Source organism: Bubalus bubalis, chromosome 3, assembly GCF_019923935.1.
Source record: "Bubalus bubalis isolate 160015118507 breed Murrah chromosome 3, NDDB_SH_1, whole genome shotgun sequence".
Taxonomy (NCBI): domain Eukaryota; kingdom Metazoa; phylum Chordata; class Mammalia; order Artiodactyla; family Bovidae; genus Bubalus; species Bubalus bubalis.
In genome coordinates, this window is record NC_059159.1 from 48,678,311 (window position 1) to 48,697,609 (window position 19,299).

Genomic DNA, 19,299 nt, shown 5'->3' on the forward strand with positions numbered 1-19,299 from the left:
CCAATAGGGAAATGGGGTGGTGGGGAAGGACAAGTTAGTAAGAGGAAATGGCCCAAGAGCCAAGCTCTCCAGGATTTTCTCCCATTTTCCTCCTCAGCAGCCCCCTCTGGACAGGGGCTCAGCTCTGGCTTTGTCAGCACATTCTGAGTGCAGACAAAGGACTTGATGTAGGAAGACAGGCTGGCCATCCAGAGCAGGTTTGTCTCGTGGAAAGGACGTGTGGCTGAGAGCAAGGAAGGCCCGGCCAGGAGTGAGAAGATATGTGTTTTAGTGCAGCTCATGATGAAGGGAACCATCATGGTAGGTAGAGTGATGCTCATTTATTCATGGAAGATAAGTACTGATCATTTTCTCAGGCGAGCCTGAGAAACACCCTTAAGGAAAGAGCAGAGACTCGACCTAAACAACTGACCTAGTTGGGGGTCTCAGCAAAGATCTGGAGCTGTTTTCTGATCCCTTGTGTCCAGGACCCCTGTGACTTGTGTTTGGGGGATATAGAGAAAGAGGGTAGGAAGCCAGGGGTATCAGACACTTTCTGGGGGTTTAGCTTTTTCTGTTGGTCTAACATGGCACTGGACTTTGTAAGAAACAAGGGGTTCAGCTCTATAAGTTTAAAGTCTTGGATATTTGACTCTTCAGGGTTCTCTGGCTCTTTCCGGAACCTTGTGAACTCCACCTTCATGCTGGTCTTTGGCATCTCACATACAAAGAGAACCTTGTTCTTTAGCTTGTTTTGGATCCAGGGATCGATGGAGGCCAAAATAATTAATGTTTCTTGTAGCTGCATTGAAACAAGCCCCGTGGCTGGCTCCCTTCAGGCCAGCCCTGGGAGCGGGGAGGGGAGTTCTGGCCACAGGTCACTCTGAGTCCCAGGGAATGAGGTCAAGGAACAATGTCTAAGAGCTTATTCCCCTCCCCTCCGTCAGAGGGCATGTTGTGTGTGGAGAGTGGGAGAGGCTGGAGGAAGAGGAGGGCAGGGGTGCCTTACACTCTTCTTCACAGACGTGTTCTTCTCCACATCCAGCATGTCCAGGACCAAGTGGAACACCTGTGGGCTGCGGATCCCCAGGACACTCTGGCAGAGGCAGGATGAGGGCACCTCAGTAGCCGGCCCAGGAAGATGCCCCATCTATGCTCTCTTCCATTCTAGTGCCCTCATGATGACCCTTTCCCTGGACAGGAGATGTGGCTTCCCAGCTGCTTCCTTACCTTTGAGGCCCTGCCTCTGCATTGGGTTCCAGTATAATTTTTTCACCAGAAGAGTCAAGCTAGTTTCTGTCACATCTGAGCAATGCCCCTCACACCCTTCACCTGTCCCTTCTCATACCCAGCTCCAGTCCTGCAGAAAAGCTTTCCCTTAACTCCTGGTACGGTGGGAAGTCTAAAAAAAGCTGGCAAACCCCCTCCCCACACTTTGCAGCCCTTTCTTCCCCTCAGTAGCTCTCCTGGACCGCCCGCTCCCCCAGCCATCAACACATCTGGTCAGAGTTGTGGAGCTGGCCTTACCAGAGAGATGACTGCTTCTTGGCGTGCTATGGTATTTGAGCTCATCAGCTGCCTGAAGAGAAGGGAGTGAGTGTGTTGTGGTCCAGTTAAGGGGAAAGGGAGGAAGACTGGCTGCTTCTTACAGTCCAGAGTGACTCAGGCATAAAGCTGATGAATGATGTTAATTTCATTAACGTCCCCTTCTTGTTTCTTGGGTCAGGAAAGGGACTGGGAGGGGAAAGGTCAGTACAGCAGTTTTCCAAGGGGCTCTGAGTGATGATCAGGACTCACATTTGCCCAAAACGTTACCATTTACAAATCCCTTCCAAGTCCTCATCTTAACTTGAGCTTTAAATAGCAACTCTGAGTGGTAGGTATTACCAGCCCCTTTTTACAGATGAAGAAAAGCCCAGAGGTCAAAGAGTGACTTGGCCAGTGGCCTGGGCAGTGTGATCTGAGACCAGGCAGTAGGTTCTCAGCTCTCACTGACCCTCTGTCCCCTTCCCACAGCCTAGGATTTGGCCCTGGTAGCTCCCAGCCCGAGCCACTCACGCCTCCACCAAGTTCAACATCATCGGTTTCATCTTGAGCTCTTCCACAGTTTCAGCAACAGCCTGCCTTATAGCCTGAAGAGAGATTAAGATGGGACAGGAACTCAGGGGTGTGCTCTTAAGTGCTTCCCACTCTTTTTTTTTTTTTTTTGATGTGGACCATTTTTTAGCCTTTATTAAATTTGTTACAGTATTGTTTCTGTTTCACGTATTGGTTTTTTGGCCGCAAGGCATGTGGAATCCTAGCTCCCTGACCAGGGATTGAACCCCAACCCCTGAACTGGAAGGTGAAGTCTTAACCACTGGACCATCAACCTTCATTGAGAGTTTACTTTGTGCTGTGTGGATGGTCCTTGCCTCAGGGAGCTCACAGTCTGGTGGGAGAAACAGACAAGTGAACAGGCAGTCAGACTCCTGAACTGAATGCAGGGACAACAGGAGGGTCTCCTAGCTCAGTCTGAGTTCCAGGAAGACTTCCTGGAGGAAGTGATGCTGCAGCTGAAACCTGAGGCATGAGTAGGAGTTAACCAGGCCGAGAGGCTGGGGGCCAACTTCCCTGGGCAGAGGGAGAGCAGGTACAAAAGCCTGGAGGCAGGAGAGAGCACAGAGAGGTTAGGGAACAGGAAATGGTTCAGTTTAGCTAGGTGACCATACAGAGTCTTCAGAGTGGGACACTCTGAGCAATTACACTGGGACCACAGGTATAAGTCAGGACAGGCTGCTCCTAAGCACTGCTGATGCGTGGCTGGGCACGAGTGTGGTGAGGGTAAAGAGTCAGACAGGGCTTGGGTGGTGAAGGGCTGTGTAAGCCCTCCTGAGAGCTTGGGGAGTAACTGAGAAGTTTTTTGCAGAGGTGAGCTGCAATCTGATTCACAGCTTAGAAAAATGTCTTTAGTGCTGTGGCTGGCTTTGTAGCAAGCTCTAAGAAAGGTAAAAGCCAGGGAGTGCAGGGGAAGGCAGGGTGATTCTGTTGGTGGTGATTGGAAAGCTTCCCATAGGAGGTGTTGTCTGGGCTGGTCTGGAAGGGGTGATCGTATTTTAATAGGCAGTAAGAGAGAGCAGCTACTTACCAGTGGGACTGAAAGCAGAGGCAGTTTTCCACCTTTCAGGGAAGGGAAGAATAACAAGACACTTTAAGCTGAGAGGATTGCCCACACAGAGGCCAGATGGCTTGGAGACAGGAGCTGTGTTCTGGGAAATGTGACGCACGCTTTGGGGGGCATGCATACACAGAAGAACCATACAAAAAAGATCTGAACGACCCAGAGAACCATGATGGTGTTGTCTGGAGCCAGACATCGTGGAGTGTGAAGTCAAGAGGGCCTTAGGAAGCATCACTATTAACAATGTTAGTATAGGTGATGGAATTCCAGCTGAGTGATTTCAAATCCCAAAAGATAATGATGTTAAAGTGCTGCACTCAATATGCCAGCAAATTTGGAAAACACAGCAGGGGCCACAGGACTGGAAAAGATTCAGTCCAATCCCAAAGAAAGGCAATGCCAAAGAATGTTCAAACTACTGCACAATTGCACTCATCTCACATGCTAGTAAAGTAATGCTGAAAATTCTCCAAGCTAAGTTCAACAGTATGTGAACCGAGAACTTCCAGATGTTCAGGCTGGACTTAGAAAAGGCAGAGGAACCAGAGATCAAATTTCCAACATCTGGTGGATCATAGAAAAAGCGAGAATTCCAGAAGAACACTTACTTCTGCTTCACTGACTACGCCAAAGCCTTTGACTGTGTGGATCACAACAAACTGGTGGAAAATTCTTAAAGAGACAATACCAGACCACCTGACCTGCCTCCTAAGAAATCTGTATTCAGGTCAAGAAGCAACAGTTAGAACCAGACGTGAAACAACGGACTGGTTCCAAATTGGGAAAGGAGTATGTCAAGGCTGTTGTATTTTGTTACCTTGCTTATTTAATTTATATGCAGAGTATATCATGCGAAATGCTGGACTGGATGAAACACAAGCTGGAATCAAGATTGGTGGGAGAAATATCAATAACCTCAGATATGCAGATGACACCAACCTTATGACGGAAAGCAAAGAGGAACTGAAGAGCCTCTTGATGAAAGTGAAAGAGAAGAGTGAAAAAGCTGGCTTTAAACTCAACATACAAAAAACTAAGATCATGGCATCCCATCAGTTCATGTCCCATCAGTTCATGGCAAATAGATGGGGAAACAATGGAAACAGTGACAGACTTTATTTTCTTGGGTGCCAGAATCACTGCAGATGGTGACTGCAGTCACAAAATCAAAAGATAATTGCTCCTTGGAAGAAAAGCTATGACCAACCTAGACAGCATATTAAAAAGCAGAAACATTACTTCATTGACAAAGGGTCACATAGTCAAAGCTATGGTTTTTCCAGTGGTCATGTATGAATGTGAGAGTTGGACAATAAAGAAAGCTGAGTGCTGAAGAATTGATGCTTTTGAACTGTGGTGTTAGAGAAGACTCTTGAGAGTCCCTTGAACTGCAAGGAGATCAAACCAGTCAATCCTAAAGGAAATCAGTCCTGAATATTCATTGGAAGGACTGATGCTGAAGCTGAAGCTCCAATACTTTGGCCACCTGATATGAAGAAGTGACTCGTTGGAAAAGACCCTAATGTTGGGAAAGATTGCAGGCAGGAGGAGAAGGGGACGATAGAGGATGAGGTGGTGGATGGCATCACTGACTCGATAGACATGAATTTGAGCAAGCTCCAGGAGTTGGTGATGGACAGGGAAGCCTGGCTTGCTGCAGTGCATTGGGTTGCAAAAAGTTGGACACAACTGAGCGACTGAACTGAACTGAACTGAACTTTGGGGGGCAGTGTGGTGGGAGCCAAGGCAGGGTGGGGGTCCTTTAGAGAAAGGTGAAGAGACAGGTTTGGGCTGCCTGGGCTTGGGAGTGTTGGTCTCACTTACGAAGAAGGGTTCATTATATGTCTTTCTCCTGAGTAGGTCAAATGTGAGTTCTTCCAGACCATGTGCCTGGATCCATTCCAGCCCTATGGCCTTGAGCATCTGCGTAGCTTCAAAACGGTGCTGAGGGCAGACACAGGACAGACCGCCTTCCTCATCCCCCAGCACATCCTTGTGCTGGAGCAGGAAGGGTACTAGGCAGTTGAGAGCTTACCTCCAGGACGCTGGAACAGGACAGCTGGTCCAGGATGCTCCTGACAACTGTGGCTGAGCGCACGCCCATTATCTTGACCAGCACGGTGAGTGCCTGTGGGGGCGGGCAGGGCGGGCTGGCGTATACCAGACCAAGAGGCATTTGGATGGCCAAGCACGCTTGAGGGCTGGAACTTGTAGGAAACAGGCAGAGTCCTTTCTCCTCCCTCTTGGCCTCATGAGTGACAGCGCAAGTTCACGTGTGTGCACATGTGCCCATACGTGAATGAATGGCATATACACAGATCTGTGTCCACTTACGCCCACGTGACCCACATACATATTCACAAACACACAGAGGACCCTGCGGTGCTCCCTGCTGAAGCTCCTTTTCTCTGGGATGAGGATGACAGGGTCCAGAGCCCAGCAGAGTCAGCACCGTTTCCCCAGAGCTCCCCGGGGAGCCTGGCCCCCCGCCCCTCACACCTTCATCTGCTGGGTCTTCGGCCCTTGACACAGGCATTGCAGCAAGTACTCTCGGGCCACATTGCTGTGGGGCCTCAGGAACCCCAAGCACAGGGCCGCCTCCGCCGCCGCCTTGTTCCCTGACTTCTTTATCAGCATCAGCAGCGCCAGCACCAGCTTCTCTTCATCCTCCACCTGAGTCCTCTTGAGAGGGAGACGGGCCGGTTGGACTAGGTCTCTGGCCAGGCTTTGTGAGGAGGGCAATTCAAGACTGCTTCCAGCCCCTTCTCCCTCTTCCCTAGAAGGAATCTCCTGTCAAGAGCTTAGTTTACCCACTTCCCTTCTTGCTGCCGTCTACTTGCTCCCAGCTCACAGCCTTTCACTTCTCTATGACTTTTTCTTGTGGGTGGGTCGGCGTTACTCTCTTTAATACTTCTGCTGTCTCAGCTCTTAGCATTTGAAAAACATACACAGGTCATTGCCCTGACGCCTCTCCTCCCATAACCTTGTCCTTGGCGCTACGTCAGCCGTTAATTCCCACAGAGGGACTCATCGTTACCCGTTACTGCAGCTTTTCTCTGACTCCCTCTCCTCCTGTCTTTCTGGTTCTCCTCTGATGTCAGCAGTTATTGTTATACCTACTGTATAGCACAGGGAACTCTACTCAGTGCTGTGTGATGACCTAAGTGGGGAGGAATTCCAAAAAAGTATGTACGGGGCTTCCCTGGTGGCCCAGTGGTGAAGAACTTGCCTGCCAATGCAGGAGACATGGGTTTGATCCCTGGGTTGGGAAGATCCCCTGGAAAGGGAAATGGCAACCCACTCCAGTATTCTTGCCTGGAAAATCCAATGGACAGAGGAGCCTGGTGGGCTGCAGTCCATGGAGCTGCCAAAGTGTTGGACATGTTTTGTCCAAGTTTGTTGACTAAACAGCAACAATATATACGAATGACTGATTCACTTTGCTGTACAGTGAAAACATAACATTGTAAAGCAACTATATGCCAATGAATTTTTTAAAAAGGAGTATATTAAATAGCTTTACTTTTAACTTATTTCATTACCCGTACGTGAATATATATGTGGGTTAGTTATTCATGTATTTTTTTCTATCGTAAATTGTCTATAAAAGTCCCTTACATTTGTATAGTGTGGTCAGAGTGCTTTTATTTATTCCTGTTGTTAATTGAATTCTTCTAAACAGGAATTGGGAGTTTTTACTTGGCTATTACATAAAAGATGAGTTCTTTTATGTAAGTATAGATGTATATGTGGGGGATTGTGAGGGTTTATAAAAGTACATGGTCGGATCTATCACTTAGGCATATTGTGTTATCTCCGTTGCTTTTTTATTTTTTAAACTTTTCTTAATGAAAGAATTTATCTATAACTTTTATATTCCTTACTTTCAGATTCTTATAAATAAAAATGAAAGTGAATGTTTTTTGTAGATTTAATGCTAATACATCACTCTATTAAAAAAGTTGTTGGACTGCATGAAGACTAACAATTCATTGAGCAACTCTGCCCTCCTCCTCACTTTCTTCCCTTTTTATCCAGCTTCAATTCCATGGTCCCTGAACTCCTTTACCCCCTCTTTATTGTACTAAACTCTCCACCGAGTCTATGCCTGCACTTCCCAGAGGAAATCAAAGTTATGATGACTAATCTTGCTTGAAATATATGAACACAAACCGTATGTAGACCCTTAATGATGCCTAATGGTCAGACTACTTTTCCCTGGGCAGTTCTCTTTCCCACCTTCCTAATTCATATTCCTTCCTCTGGACCCTCTAACACTTCTTTCTCTATTCTCTTAAGTTGATGACCTTGCTTCCTACTTTATTGAGCAAAATAAAAGCAACTAGAAAAGAAGTTCCAGAGACACTTACCACCACTTCTGTCCAACTTTCAACACCTGCACCCATATTCCTTCCTTTCCACGTTACTGTGGACCATGACCATCTATCTAAAAACATCAATCTTGGGGACTTTCCTGGGGGTCTGGTGGCTAGGATTGCGTACTCCCATTGTAGGGGGCCCAGGTTCGATCTCTGGTCAGGAAACTAGAGCCCACATGCTGCCACGAAGAGTCCACATGCGACTAGAGATCCCACATGCCACAACCAAGACTTGGTGTGGCCAAATAAATAAAAGTATTAAAAGAGATAAAGCCAATCTCTTATGTGCTTGCTCTCATCCCTTCTCATCTTCTCAAGAACGTTGCTGCCCAACTCTTCCCACCCTCTTCAAAACGATCATTTTCCTGATGACTGGATCGTTACTCCTCAGCGTTGAAACAGGCTGCTATTTTTTCTCTTTCTAGAAGTCACCCCTGCTGCTGACTACAGCTTTATCCAGGAAAACTTGGACAGTTGCCTATTCTTGCCATCTTGCCCTTCTTTCCTCCCATTTTCTCTTAACCCTACTCCATTCAGACTTTCACTGCCCCACCAGAATAGTTCTTGTTAAGATAATCAATGATCCCCACATGGTTAAATCCATTGTATGGATTCTCAGTCCTTATATTGTTTGATATGGTTGATCTGTCTCCTTTTCCTTGATAAATGTTCTTTACTTGATTTTCAGTATGCCATTCTATTGGTTGTCTTCCTACCTGTTGGCTACTTCTTAGTATTTACTGGTTCTTCCTCTTATCTCTGACCTCTTAACACTGGGGTGCCCCAAGCCTCGATTCTTGGTTCTTAGTGATCTCATCTTGTTGAATGACATGATATGCTACCTATATGCTGGCAATTCATAGATTTCTCCCACTAGTTCAGCCTTCTGAACTCCAAATTGTATATCCAGCTGCTTATTTGTTGTTTCCTTTGGATGTCCAGAAGACATCACAAACATAACTTGTCCACAGCTGGACTTCTGATATTACCTCCAAGCTGGTTGCATGTGCAGCTTTCTCCATCTTGAAGTGAAGTGAAAGTTGCTCAGTCCTGTCCCCATGGACTATACAGTCCATGGAATTCTCCAGGCCAGAATACTGGAGTGGGTAGCCTTTCCCTTCTCCAGGGAATCTTCCCAACCCAGGGACTGAACCCAGGTCTCTGGCACTGCCGGCAGATTCTTTACCAGCTGAGCCACAAAGGAAGCCCAAGAATATTGGAGTGGGTAGTCTATCCTGTCTCCAGGGGATCTTCCTGACCCAGGAATTGAACCGGGGTCTCCTGCATTGCAGGCAGATTCTTTATCAACTGAGCTATCAGGGAAACTCATTCTCCTTCTTGGTTGATGACAACTCCATCCTTTCAGTTTCTAGGCCAAAAGCCTCGGCTTCCTCCTTGTTGCCTCACTTTCTCTAACAGCTCACATTTAACCTGTCAGAGTTTTACTTTAAAAATATATGCAGGGGATTTCCCTTGTGGTCCAGTGGCTGAGACTCCACACTCCCAATGAAGGGGGCCTGGGTTTGATCCCTGTTCAGGGAACTAGATCCCACATGCTGCAACTACAAGATCCTGCATGCTGCGACCAAGACCCGACACAGCCAAAACAAACCAATAAATATTAATACATATATACATATTCAGAACTTAAAACTGCTTACCAACCCCACTGCAACCACTGTGGTCCAAGCCACCATCGTGTCTCACGAGGTTGCTTTAACAACTCCTAACTGGTCTCTCTGGAGAAGGAAATGGCACCCCACTCCAGTACTCTTGCCTGGAAAATCCCATGGATGGAGGAGCCTGGGAGGTTACAGTCCATGGGGTCGCAAAGAGTCGGACACGACTGAGTAACTTCACTTCACTCCCTTCACTCACTTCATACTTTATCGCTGGAGAAGGAAATGGCAACCCACTCCAGTGTTCTTGCCTGGAGAATCCCATGGACAGAGGAGCCTGGCAGGCCATGGTCCATGGGGTCGCAGAGAGTCGGACACGACTGAAGTGACTGAGCACAACTGTCTCTCTGCTTCCACTTTTGCCTTTCATCCCCTGCCCATCTTTCTTCAACATAGCAGTCGCAGTGAACCTTTTTTTTTTTTTGGCCACTGTGCCACATAAGGGATTTTAGTTCCCCGACCAGGGATCAACCAGGGATTGGACCCAGGCCCCCTGCATTGGGAGCGCAGAGTCTTAACCACTGGACCACCAGGGAAGTCCCCCAGAGTGAACTTTTGAAACATAAGTTAGATCACATCATTGCTTTGTTCAAAAACCTATTCCACTCAGAAGAAAAGCTCAAGTATGTAAAGTCATCCAGAAGGCCACATATGTGCTAGTCTCCTGTTAGCGCCTCTGACCCAACTTCATTTCCTCTTGCTTTCTCTGTTCCCACTCCACTTCTGTCACATGGCCTCCTTGCTGTTTCTTGCCCATACCAAGCCTGCCCCTGCCTTCGGGACTTTGCCTCGATTCTTCCTTTGCTGGGGATGCCTTCTCTCAGATATCTGCAAGGCTAACCCCTCACCTTCGTGCTTGAGCTCAAACGATGACTTCCGCATGAGGCCTCCCCTGTCCTCCGTGTTTAAAATCACAACTCATTCCATCTGCACTCAGCATTCCTGATCACTCTCATCCCTGATCATCCTAATCACTCTCATCCCTCTACATAATTCTTCCATTGCACTTGCTGTATCTAACATACTATATAATGAAATTTGTTGGTTATTACGTGTCTCCCCGGGCTTCCCCTGTGGCTCAGCTGGTAAAGAATCTGCCAGCAATGAGGGAGACCTAGGTTCGATCCCTGGGTTGGGAAGATCCCCTGGGGAAGGAAAAGGCTACCCGCTCCAGTATTCTGGCCTGGAGAATTCCATGGACTGTATAGTCCATGGGGTCGCAAAGAGTCTGACACGACTGGGTGACTTTCACTTTCACGTGTCTCCCCTTTCCCCTTCCCCCACCCCACTGGAATGTAAGCTCTACCAAAAGCTGAGATCTCTGCCTGCTTTGGTTTGCTGACATATCCCAAGGGCCTAGGATGATGTCTGGCCCATGATAGCTGTTCAATATGTTTGTTGAGTAAGTGGATGTAATGAATTCTATTTCATGTGGAACAGTGAGGGGGTCAAAATAAGAGGACCCTAAAGGGGAAAAATCTCAAGTAGTGTCAGCAGACTTTCTTGGTCCCTGTCCCCTCTGGGCAGAGGTTTTCCTTTAACAGGTTATTTTAAGGATGATGATAATAATGAGGCGTGGTCACTGAAAGAGCACAGGCACTGGGACTTCCATGGAGACCAGTGGCTAAGACTCCACACTCACGAGGCAGTGGGCCCAGGTTCGATCCCTGAACGGGGAACTAGATCCCACGTGCCACAACTAAGAGTTTGCATGGCTCAAATAAGACCTGGTGCAGCCAAATACATAAATAAATATAAAAAAAATAATCTAGGCATTGAAGTAGGTGCTTTACATATGCTATCTCATTTAATCTTCTCAACGATGCTATAACTACTATATCCATTTTAGAGAAGGACAAATGACAACTCTGAAAGCTGGCTTTTCAGAGGTGGTATGACCAGTTCAGGAGCTACGCCAATGATTCTGTCCAGGCAACCTATTCCACAGGGGACTCCACAAGGACATCGTCCCCCCCTTATCAGAGCTAGGAGCTAGGTACCCTCTCCCCAGCTTAACCCCCAGCCAGCACCATTGATGACCTGTCCAACCTTGCCCCGGGGACTGACTCTTCCCCCACAGTCACCTGATCTCTGGGGACAGCAGCCCAGGAACTCAGAGCTGTCCGAAGTGCTATCAGAGTATCCATCCTCTGCCCCTCATTTTGCCCCTTCAACTTCTTGATGAGAGTTTGGATCACACGCTTTTTCAGGCATCCTGGACAGGGAGGAGCCTCAGGTCAGGGCGGAGCCTCTGGGGCGGCTCCTCTCTGCCAGATTCCACCTGACTTCTCTGCGTCCTCACAACCTTGGCCCCACGGTCGGCCATCCCCCCAGGACACCAGAGCAGCTGGCTGAGCGTGACCGCAGTTCCCAGAGCCTGCTCTCTGTCTCCCTCCCACCTCTTCTCCCTCTTCACCCCACCTTCCTCGCTCTGCCCAACAATCCCTCGGATCACTCCCAGACCTGCCAATGACTGGGTTGCAGTGGGGGCGCCGTCCACTGCCTCCTGTCCTTCCCTAAAGGTGGATTGCGGCTACACTGCCTGCTTCCTCCCCTGCCCCTACTCCCACCCAGGGGAGGACCTACTCACCCAGGATGGCCAGGGTTCGACAGGCCTCATATTGCACTTTCTCCGGACCAGCTTGGGCCTGATTTAAGGGGGTAGGGGGTGGGAACGTGCCCTAAGGTGGTGGACTATCAGGAGCTTTCAGGATCAGCTCAGCTTAACTTTTCATTTTACAGATGAGGAAACCGAGTGACCTGTTTACGTTCAAACACGGGCACAGGCAGGGTGATGCGATGGAAGGACCATAACTTAGAAGTAAGACTTTTGTTCACCTCACTATATGGTGTCTGATAGCCATGAGGCTGAGGGCAGGTCACCTGGCCTCTCGGAGCTTTCATTTTCTCATTAGAACAATGCAGCTCCTGCTAACTAGTTCTAGTATCAGAAGATTTAAATGAGATTATGGGTAAGAACACAGTCCACCCCCACCCCCAAAGTCAACTTCTCTGTCAGACAAAGGGTATCTTCAGATCCCCCCTTCCCCCTCCTTTAAGATCAAGCTGCCCTTTAAAGAAGCCAAGGGCATGAGATGGGCGTATGTCGCACAAGGCGGCTGCCTCCTTCTGGCATCTGACCCATCGTCCTTGACCCTGGTGGGCCCTGTCTGTGCTCAGGTCCCAAGGCTCTGCAGACCGCGGGCCCTGTGTCCTCCTCTCCTGGACTCCGTGCAGCCCCAGACTCACCATCTGACACAGTGTGTCCATGACAAGCTTGTCTCTGACCCCCAGGCACCCCAGAGCCTGCAGGAACAGGGGCAGAGGAAAAGGAAGAGAGCTTGGACACCACCGCCACGAGCTGCCACCTTCTGGACACTGCTGGAGGTTGTTCTTGGAACATCACTCCCTCCCTGCCCTCCACCTCCAGCATCTTTCTCCTCACCAGCTCAGCCAACTCCTACCTGGCCTGTAACCACACCCCTCCACCCTTGCCACTTCTCACCTGTGCTGCATAGAGCTGCTCATCCTCCCTGGGAGATTTCAGGCTTTCTGTGAGTTCCTGCCCATCCAGGGAAGCCAGTGAAAGGGAAGAAAGGGACAAATATAGTTCTACTATGCTTCCTTCAAAGTGGAAGGAGCTCACCCAATCCACTCTCCTCCCCCCACTCCATTTTGCCGGCAGGGTCTGAGGGTGGAAGGATAGTGTGAGCCTGAGGTAAAGGCATCCTCAGAAAGAGTCTCCCCATTCTGCCCCGGCCCCTGCCATGGCCCCTGACCTTTAACCTTTGCCACTTCAGGGGCTCCCCAGCAGGGTCTAAGGGCTTGGACTCCACCGGAGACCTGCGAGTCAGCTTGCTCATGGGAAGATGGAGCTTTTGGCTGAGGGTACCCTCCTTGAGGTACCTGTGGGAGAAATCACACAGGTAGCCCTGGTCCCTTCATTCCCTTCCTCCTTACTTCACAGACTCTCCTCTGCCTCTGGTCCTCAGCCCAGCTCAGATCAGCTTCCATCTACCCCAGGGTCTCCTCGGGGGTCTGTAGGCTGATTTGCCCCACCCCAGCCCCCCAGCCCCACTCCACCTTTTTCTTCTCTTCCTGTCCTTTCCTAGACGATGGGGAAGGCGTGGAGAACAGGAAGGGCCGAAACACACCTGGGGTGATCTCTCATTTTCCGCAGCGTCTTCTGGGCCTCCCGTTCCTTTCGGTGATCATACAGGGTATACCAGTGCGTGTACAGCTCGGGCTTCTTGTAGTAGCAGTAAGGCACGGCATTCGGCTTGCTCGGGTGCTCCCTCCAGCACTCTGGACTTGGGGGAAACTCTTCCTTTGGTGCCTGGAGGCAGGTGTGAGTGTCAGAGCCACAGGGGACATTTCTCAGCCAGCAAGAGGGCCAGGGTGAGCAGGGACTAGACGAGGGAAATACCCTTCAGCCTCTCGTCCTGAAAACACAGCCAGCTCCTAACCAACCGTGTGACTCGGGCAAGTGACTTTACCCTACCAAGGTCTCAGTCTTCTCATCTGCAAAATGGGGCTAATCATCCTTGTTCTGCACCCCTCCCAAGGTGGTTGTGAAGGACTAATGACCTAAAGACTGGGAAACCGTTGTTGGTCTGTAAGTTGATCTGAGTACAGTTGGCCCACTGTATCCACAGGTTCCACATCCATGGATTCAACCAACCATGGGCTCAAAATATTTGGGGAAAAAAAATTCTAAGAAGTTCCCCAAAGCAAAACTTGAATTTGCCATGTACCTGGTAACTCTTTACATACCATTTACATTGTATTAGGTATTATAAATAATCTAGAGAGGATGTGTGTAGGCTACATGCAAACACCACTCCATTTTATACAACAGACTTGAGTATCCGTGGAGCTTGGTATCCCCTGTGGATACCAAGGGGCAACTGTCCACAGTTCAGTTAGTTTAGAATTTCAAAGGACTTTGAGAAAGTCGCCTGGGGACTTCCTGGTGGTCCAGTGGATAAGAATCTGCCTGCCAATGCAGGGGACACAGGCTCGATCCCTGGTCCGGGCAGACCCCACATACGAAGGAGCAACTAAGCCCATCTGCCACAGCTACAGAGCCTGCGCTCTAGAGCCCATTAGCCGCGACAAGAGGAGCCACCGCAGTAAGAAGCCCGCAGTGGACAGTAGCTCTCACTTCCCATAACTAGGGAAAGCCCGTGTGCAGCAATGAAGACCTTGTGCAACCAAAAAGAAAAAAAAAAGGTCATCTGGGCGAGGAGATGAAAAGGCCAGAGACAGGGGAGATGTGGAGTAAAGAGAGGGGTGTTTTGGGCTCCTGCTCATCCACTCAGGCATTCGACAGATTTTTATTGAGCACCTACTATGTGCCAAGTGCTCAGTGCTGGGGAGACAGTTATCATTCCTGTCCTCATGGAACTTAATAGTTTCATTGGAAAAACAGGATTTCTTCAAATAATCTGTCTTAGACACTTGTGAAACTGAAGCTCTGGTTGTGGCCAAGGGTTTTAGATGGGTCAGGGGATTTCTCTGAAGATTTGACAAGGATTCATTCTTGTCTCTTCTCAAGCCTTCCTGTCTCTACAACAACTCTCTGAAAAAGGGCTCAGCCTAGTGGTTCCCAGTGGGGTGACTGAGACCATCATAATGAGTTCGCAGGTGATTGTTGTGACCTCAGAAAATGGGGCATTGACTCACTATAAGCAGGGTTGTCAGATTTTGTAAGGACCGAACAAATAAAAACAGGATTGAGATTTCCCTGGTGGCCCAGTGGCTACGATTCCAAGCTTTCATTGCAGGGCACCCGGCCGTGGTAGGTGGTGGTCAATCCCTGGTCAGGGAACTAGATCCCACATGCCACAACCAAGGCCCAGAGCAGCCAAATAAATAAACTTCTCTACTTCAGTTAAGAACAAACAAACAGAACACTCCAGGATGGCCCATTGAATTTTGATTCCAGGCAGTGAAGGCAATATTTAGGACATAGGCATGTTGAAAAAAATTCATTGTTTATCTGAAATTCAAAAATAACTCATTATTAAGCAACTGCCTGCACAGCCAAAACCTTACAGATGTTATCTCATAGCCACTCGACAAAGGGAGCCGGACAGAGGTTGACTTGTGATAGCGGCTACTCCTGCGGGTCAGGGAGGGAAAGCCACTTGTCCAAGGTCACACAGAGTTAGTGGCATTCCCAGGGGTGAGAGTATAGAGTTCTAAGTATGTGTTTGTGTTAGTCATTCAGTCGTGTCCGACTCTGCGGCCACATGGTCTGTTGCCTGCCAGGCTCCCCTGTCCATGGAATTCTCCAGGCAAGAATACTGGAGGAGGTAGCCATGCCTTTCTCCAGAGGATCTTCCCAACCCAGGGATCGGACCCAGGTCTCCTGCATTGGCAGGTGGTTTCTTTACCATCTGAGCCACCAGGGAGCCTGTAGGGTTCTATGAACTAGCCTTAATGGGAAGGGATGGTCTGCTGACCTTCTTCCTCCAACAAGGCTCCCAGGGTGGCGGAAGTCAGGGGTCTTACCTGGTGACAGGACCAGGGAAGTAGGACAGGAGCTGCAGCTCTTCTGAGTTCTGTTGTGCAAAGGAGACCACATGGACAAGGGTGAGTTGAAGAGTTGTCTTTCCGGGCATTCATTTATCGAGCATTAGCATTTAGCAAACATGATATCAGGCACTGGGGAGGTAAAGAAGCCATAATTCCTGTCCTTAAGGGACTCGTACATTTCTGGTGTCTTGGTCTGTGCAATAGCAGCATTGCCATAGCCTGGAAGCTTCTTGCAGAATCTCTCAGGCCTACTAAGTCAGGATCTTTATTTGAGTAAGATTCCTACGCATGTTGAAATTGGAGACACTCTGGTCTGGCAGAGTGGTTCTCATCCCTGGCTGCGTATTAGAATTATTTGAGGGAATTTTTTAACATGGCCCAGTCCTGCATCAGACTAATTGAATCAGATTGTCTGAGGAAGGGACCTAGGCATTTTAGAAAGCTTCCCAAAGGATTCTAATGTAAAAATGGTCAGTGGTTCTCAAACTTGAGTGACACTAGAAAAAACTGGAGATCTTGCTTTTTGTTTGCTTGTTTTGGCCATGCTGAGTGGCATGTGGGATCTTAGTTCCCTGACCAGAGATCGAACCCCTGCCCTCTGCATTGGTGGCACAGAGTCAACCCCTGGATCGCCAGGTAAATCCTGAGAAGTTGCATTTCTAACAAGATACTGATGCTGCTGATCCTGGGAACATATTTTCAGAACCAATGGTCTACTGGTGAGATAGAATCATTTTCTGGGGATTAAGAAAGGGAAATAAATGTGAGGATGGATAAAGGCATAGGTGGTCTTGATGAGGGGTCCTAACCTGGTGGGGAGGAGCAGGGAGGGTTTCCAGAGGAGATTATCCACAAGCTGAGTCTTCAGTGCAAGTACGAGAGGTAGCCAGACAGATGAGAAGAACAGTGGGCAAGAGGAACACCTTGAAACCTTGGCGTTGTGCGAGTGCAGAGCAGGTGAGGAAGCAGAAGCTGGGGAGTCGCAGAGACATCCCACCCTAGAGGGCCCTGGAAACTTACCTTGAGGGGTGTACAGAGCCTTGAAAGTACCCAAGGATCTGCCCTGACTCTGCCCATAGATTTGCTGACATCACCCAGACTCCTGCCTGGGAGTGAGGGCCAGGGAGCTTTCCTTTTCAGGTCCCTATCCCTGACTCCACTCTTGTCCATTCTAACCTCACCTTTGGTCCTTCCTGGATATTCCAGCCATGGGCAGTTGAACATCGCCCTGTTGATGTCAGAGATGTTGACTGATTTTTCGTAGGCCATCCTCTTCTCCTGGGGGGCGGGCAGGGACTACAGGGACTGCTCCTTTGTGAGAGTTGGGGCAGAGCTCGGGAAGACCTCTCGTCTGTGGCACAAGAGGGACTGGTGAGGTGTCTGGGCTTCTAGAGCTAGAAGCCTCCGAGTGTTGAGTGAAAAGATCACCTAGGTGCATGGAACACTCTGGTTCTACTCTGGAGCCCCAGCCCTGGCATCTACTGGCCTGTGGCTTGAGCCAGTCGCTTTCCCTCTGGGAGGTTCACTTTCCTCATCTGAAAGGAGGAAAGCCATGCCTGTCTGGTGAGCTCGAGGGGCAGTGGTGAGGCATAAATTAGAAAAAAAGTCAAAGCACTTAATGAACCTCAAGCTTACGTAGCCCTTGTTATTTTTTTGTCTCCTCTGAAGTTTTTTAAATTTTCAAAAACTTTTCATTTTGTATTGGGGTATAGCTGATTAACAAAAAATGGTGTGCCAATATAGTATATTAACGCATATATATGGAATTTAGAAAGATGGTAATGATGACCCTATCTGCAAGACAGCAAAAGAGACACAGATGTAAAGAACAGAATTTTTGGACTCTGTGGGAGAAGGCGAAGGTGGGATGATCTGAGAGAATAGCATTGAAACATGTATATTATCATATGTGAAATAGATCGCCAGTCCAGGTTCGATGCATGAGACAGGGCGCTCAGGGCTGGTGCACTGGGACGACCCTGAGGGATGGGGTGGGGAGGGAGGTAGGAGGGGGGTTCAGGATGGGGAACACATGTACACCCGTGGCTGATTCATGTCCATGTATGGCAAAAACCACTACAATAGTGTAAAGTAATTAGCCTCCAATTAAAATAAATATAATTAAAAAACAAACAATGGTGTGATGGCTTCAGGTGAACAGTGAAGTGTCTCAGCCATACATATACATGTATCCCTCTCCCCCAGACTCCCCTGCCATCCAGGCTGCCACACAACATTGAGCCGAGTTCCCTGTGCTATACAGGAGGTCCTTGTTGATTATCCATTTTAAATATAGCAGTGTGTACATGTCCATCCCAAACTCCCTAACTATCCCTTCTCCCAATCATACACATACCTCCTTCTTTGGCAGCAAGAGGTAGAAGTCTTTGGGTTGTTGTTCACGAACACATTTATTTTATGTCATTTTAGAAAAAAAAATGTGAGTTTTTAAAACTATATGAGGACTTCCCTGGTGGTCTGTTTTGCTAAAAGTTTTACTTTTGTTTTAGGCTTGAAGGCTTTGCTAACAGAAACCACTTGATACAAACACACAATATGCAATTCCAATATTTAATAGAGAATTGTTTGGTTTAATTTCAATATACAGTCATTAAAAGAAAAATAAAAACAACAGGAAAAGGTAATAGCATATACATCACCAACTTGAACTGAAAACGTGCATCCAGACTTGAAAGCTGGGAAGTCCCAAATGACAGCAATCTGAAGCCTGAACAAGACTACCTCCATTTAAATTTTCCTAACATGGTCCGGTGGTTAAGACTCCATGTTTGCTCTGCAGGGGACACAGGTGCGATGCCTGGTTGGGAAACTAAGATCCCACATGCTGTATGGTGCTGCCAAAAATTAAAAAATAAAAGAAACCCTTGAACTATTAAAAAAAATATGAACAGCAATAATAAAAATGCAAATGTGGATAGACACTCAATTAACATTGATAAGGAGAAATGTCATCCCTTTACAGATTTTATCTCAAAGTCTATCAGCTGTAATCAGCTTGCATTGCCACCAGCAGCCCCCGACTGCAGAGTCCTGCTTGCTGAGCCACTGCTTCCGGTTGAAGGTTCTGTGTCATTTGAACCACAGAGAATTCTTTTTATTGCTTGCAGTGATTGCTACACCGCACCCCAACGCTTGGCATAGAGTGGGCACAGTGGGCACACAGTGGGCAGCTCGCTCTGAGAACCCGCGGCCACTAAGTTCTCCGACTGGGCCATCACTTCCAGTAAGCTGACATCATGTGCCCTGATGGGCCGCATTGAGAAAGACAGCGTCACCTTGTGGCTTTCCGCCGAAAATATTCAAGCTGAATCTCCTTATGGAGAAGCAAACAAAGCCCTCTCAAAAAATATTCTACAAAAATCCAATCTGAATTCCTACGAAAATAACAATGTACTTAAAGACAAAGTCTGTTAAAGGACATGTTAGCTAAATTCAATATGTACTTGTAATTGGATCCTGGATTAAAAAAGAATAATGACTATAAAGGGCATTACTGAACAGTTGTGAGGATTTGATCATGGATGGTATGTGAGAAATTAAT

The 19,299-nt window shown here is 48.1% G+C and overlaps 1 protein-coding gene across 1 annotated transcript; it reads right to left on the reverse strand.

The window, feature by feature from the left end:
- Positions 1-412: 412 nt before the first annotated feature.
- Positions 413-17,465, reverse strand: HEATR9 (HEAT repeat containing 9). Its single transcript, XM_006056213.4, has 15 exons — positions 16,919-17,465; positions 15,714-15,763; positions 13,352-13,533; positions 12,977-13,103; positions 12,703-12,759; positions 12,447-12,503; positions 11,788-11,845; positions 11,282-11,412; positions 5,639-5,821; positions 5,175-5,267; positions 4,964-5,083; positions 2,038-2,111; positions 1,507-1,558; positions 989-1,075; positions 413-781 (listed from the first exon to the last, which is right to left on the reverse strand). Exons 1-15 carry the CDS (start codon positions 17,004-17,006, stop codon positions 413-415), a joined length of 1,728 nt encoding a protein of 575 aa, XP_006056275.3. The 5' UTR covers positions 17,007-17,465.
- Between the last annotated feature and the right edge of the window lie 1,834 nt (positions 17,466-19,299).

Coding starts and splice junctions, on each gene's coding strand:
- HEATR9 (XM_006056213.4), bottom strand. CDS start 17,006: ATGGCCTACGAAAAATCAGTCAACATCTCTGACATCAACAGGGCGATG. Junction 13,534..15,713: donor TTCCCTGGTCCTGTCACCAG/GTAAGACCCCTG, acceptor ACCTGCCTCCAG/GCACCAAAGGAAGAGTTTCC. Junction 11,846..12,446: donor TGGACACACTGTGTCAGATG/GTGAGTCTGGGG, acceptor CCCTTAAATCAG/GCCCAAGCTGGTCCGGAGAA.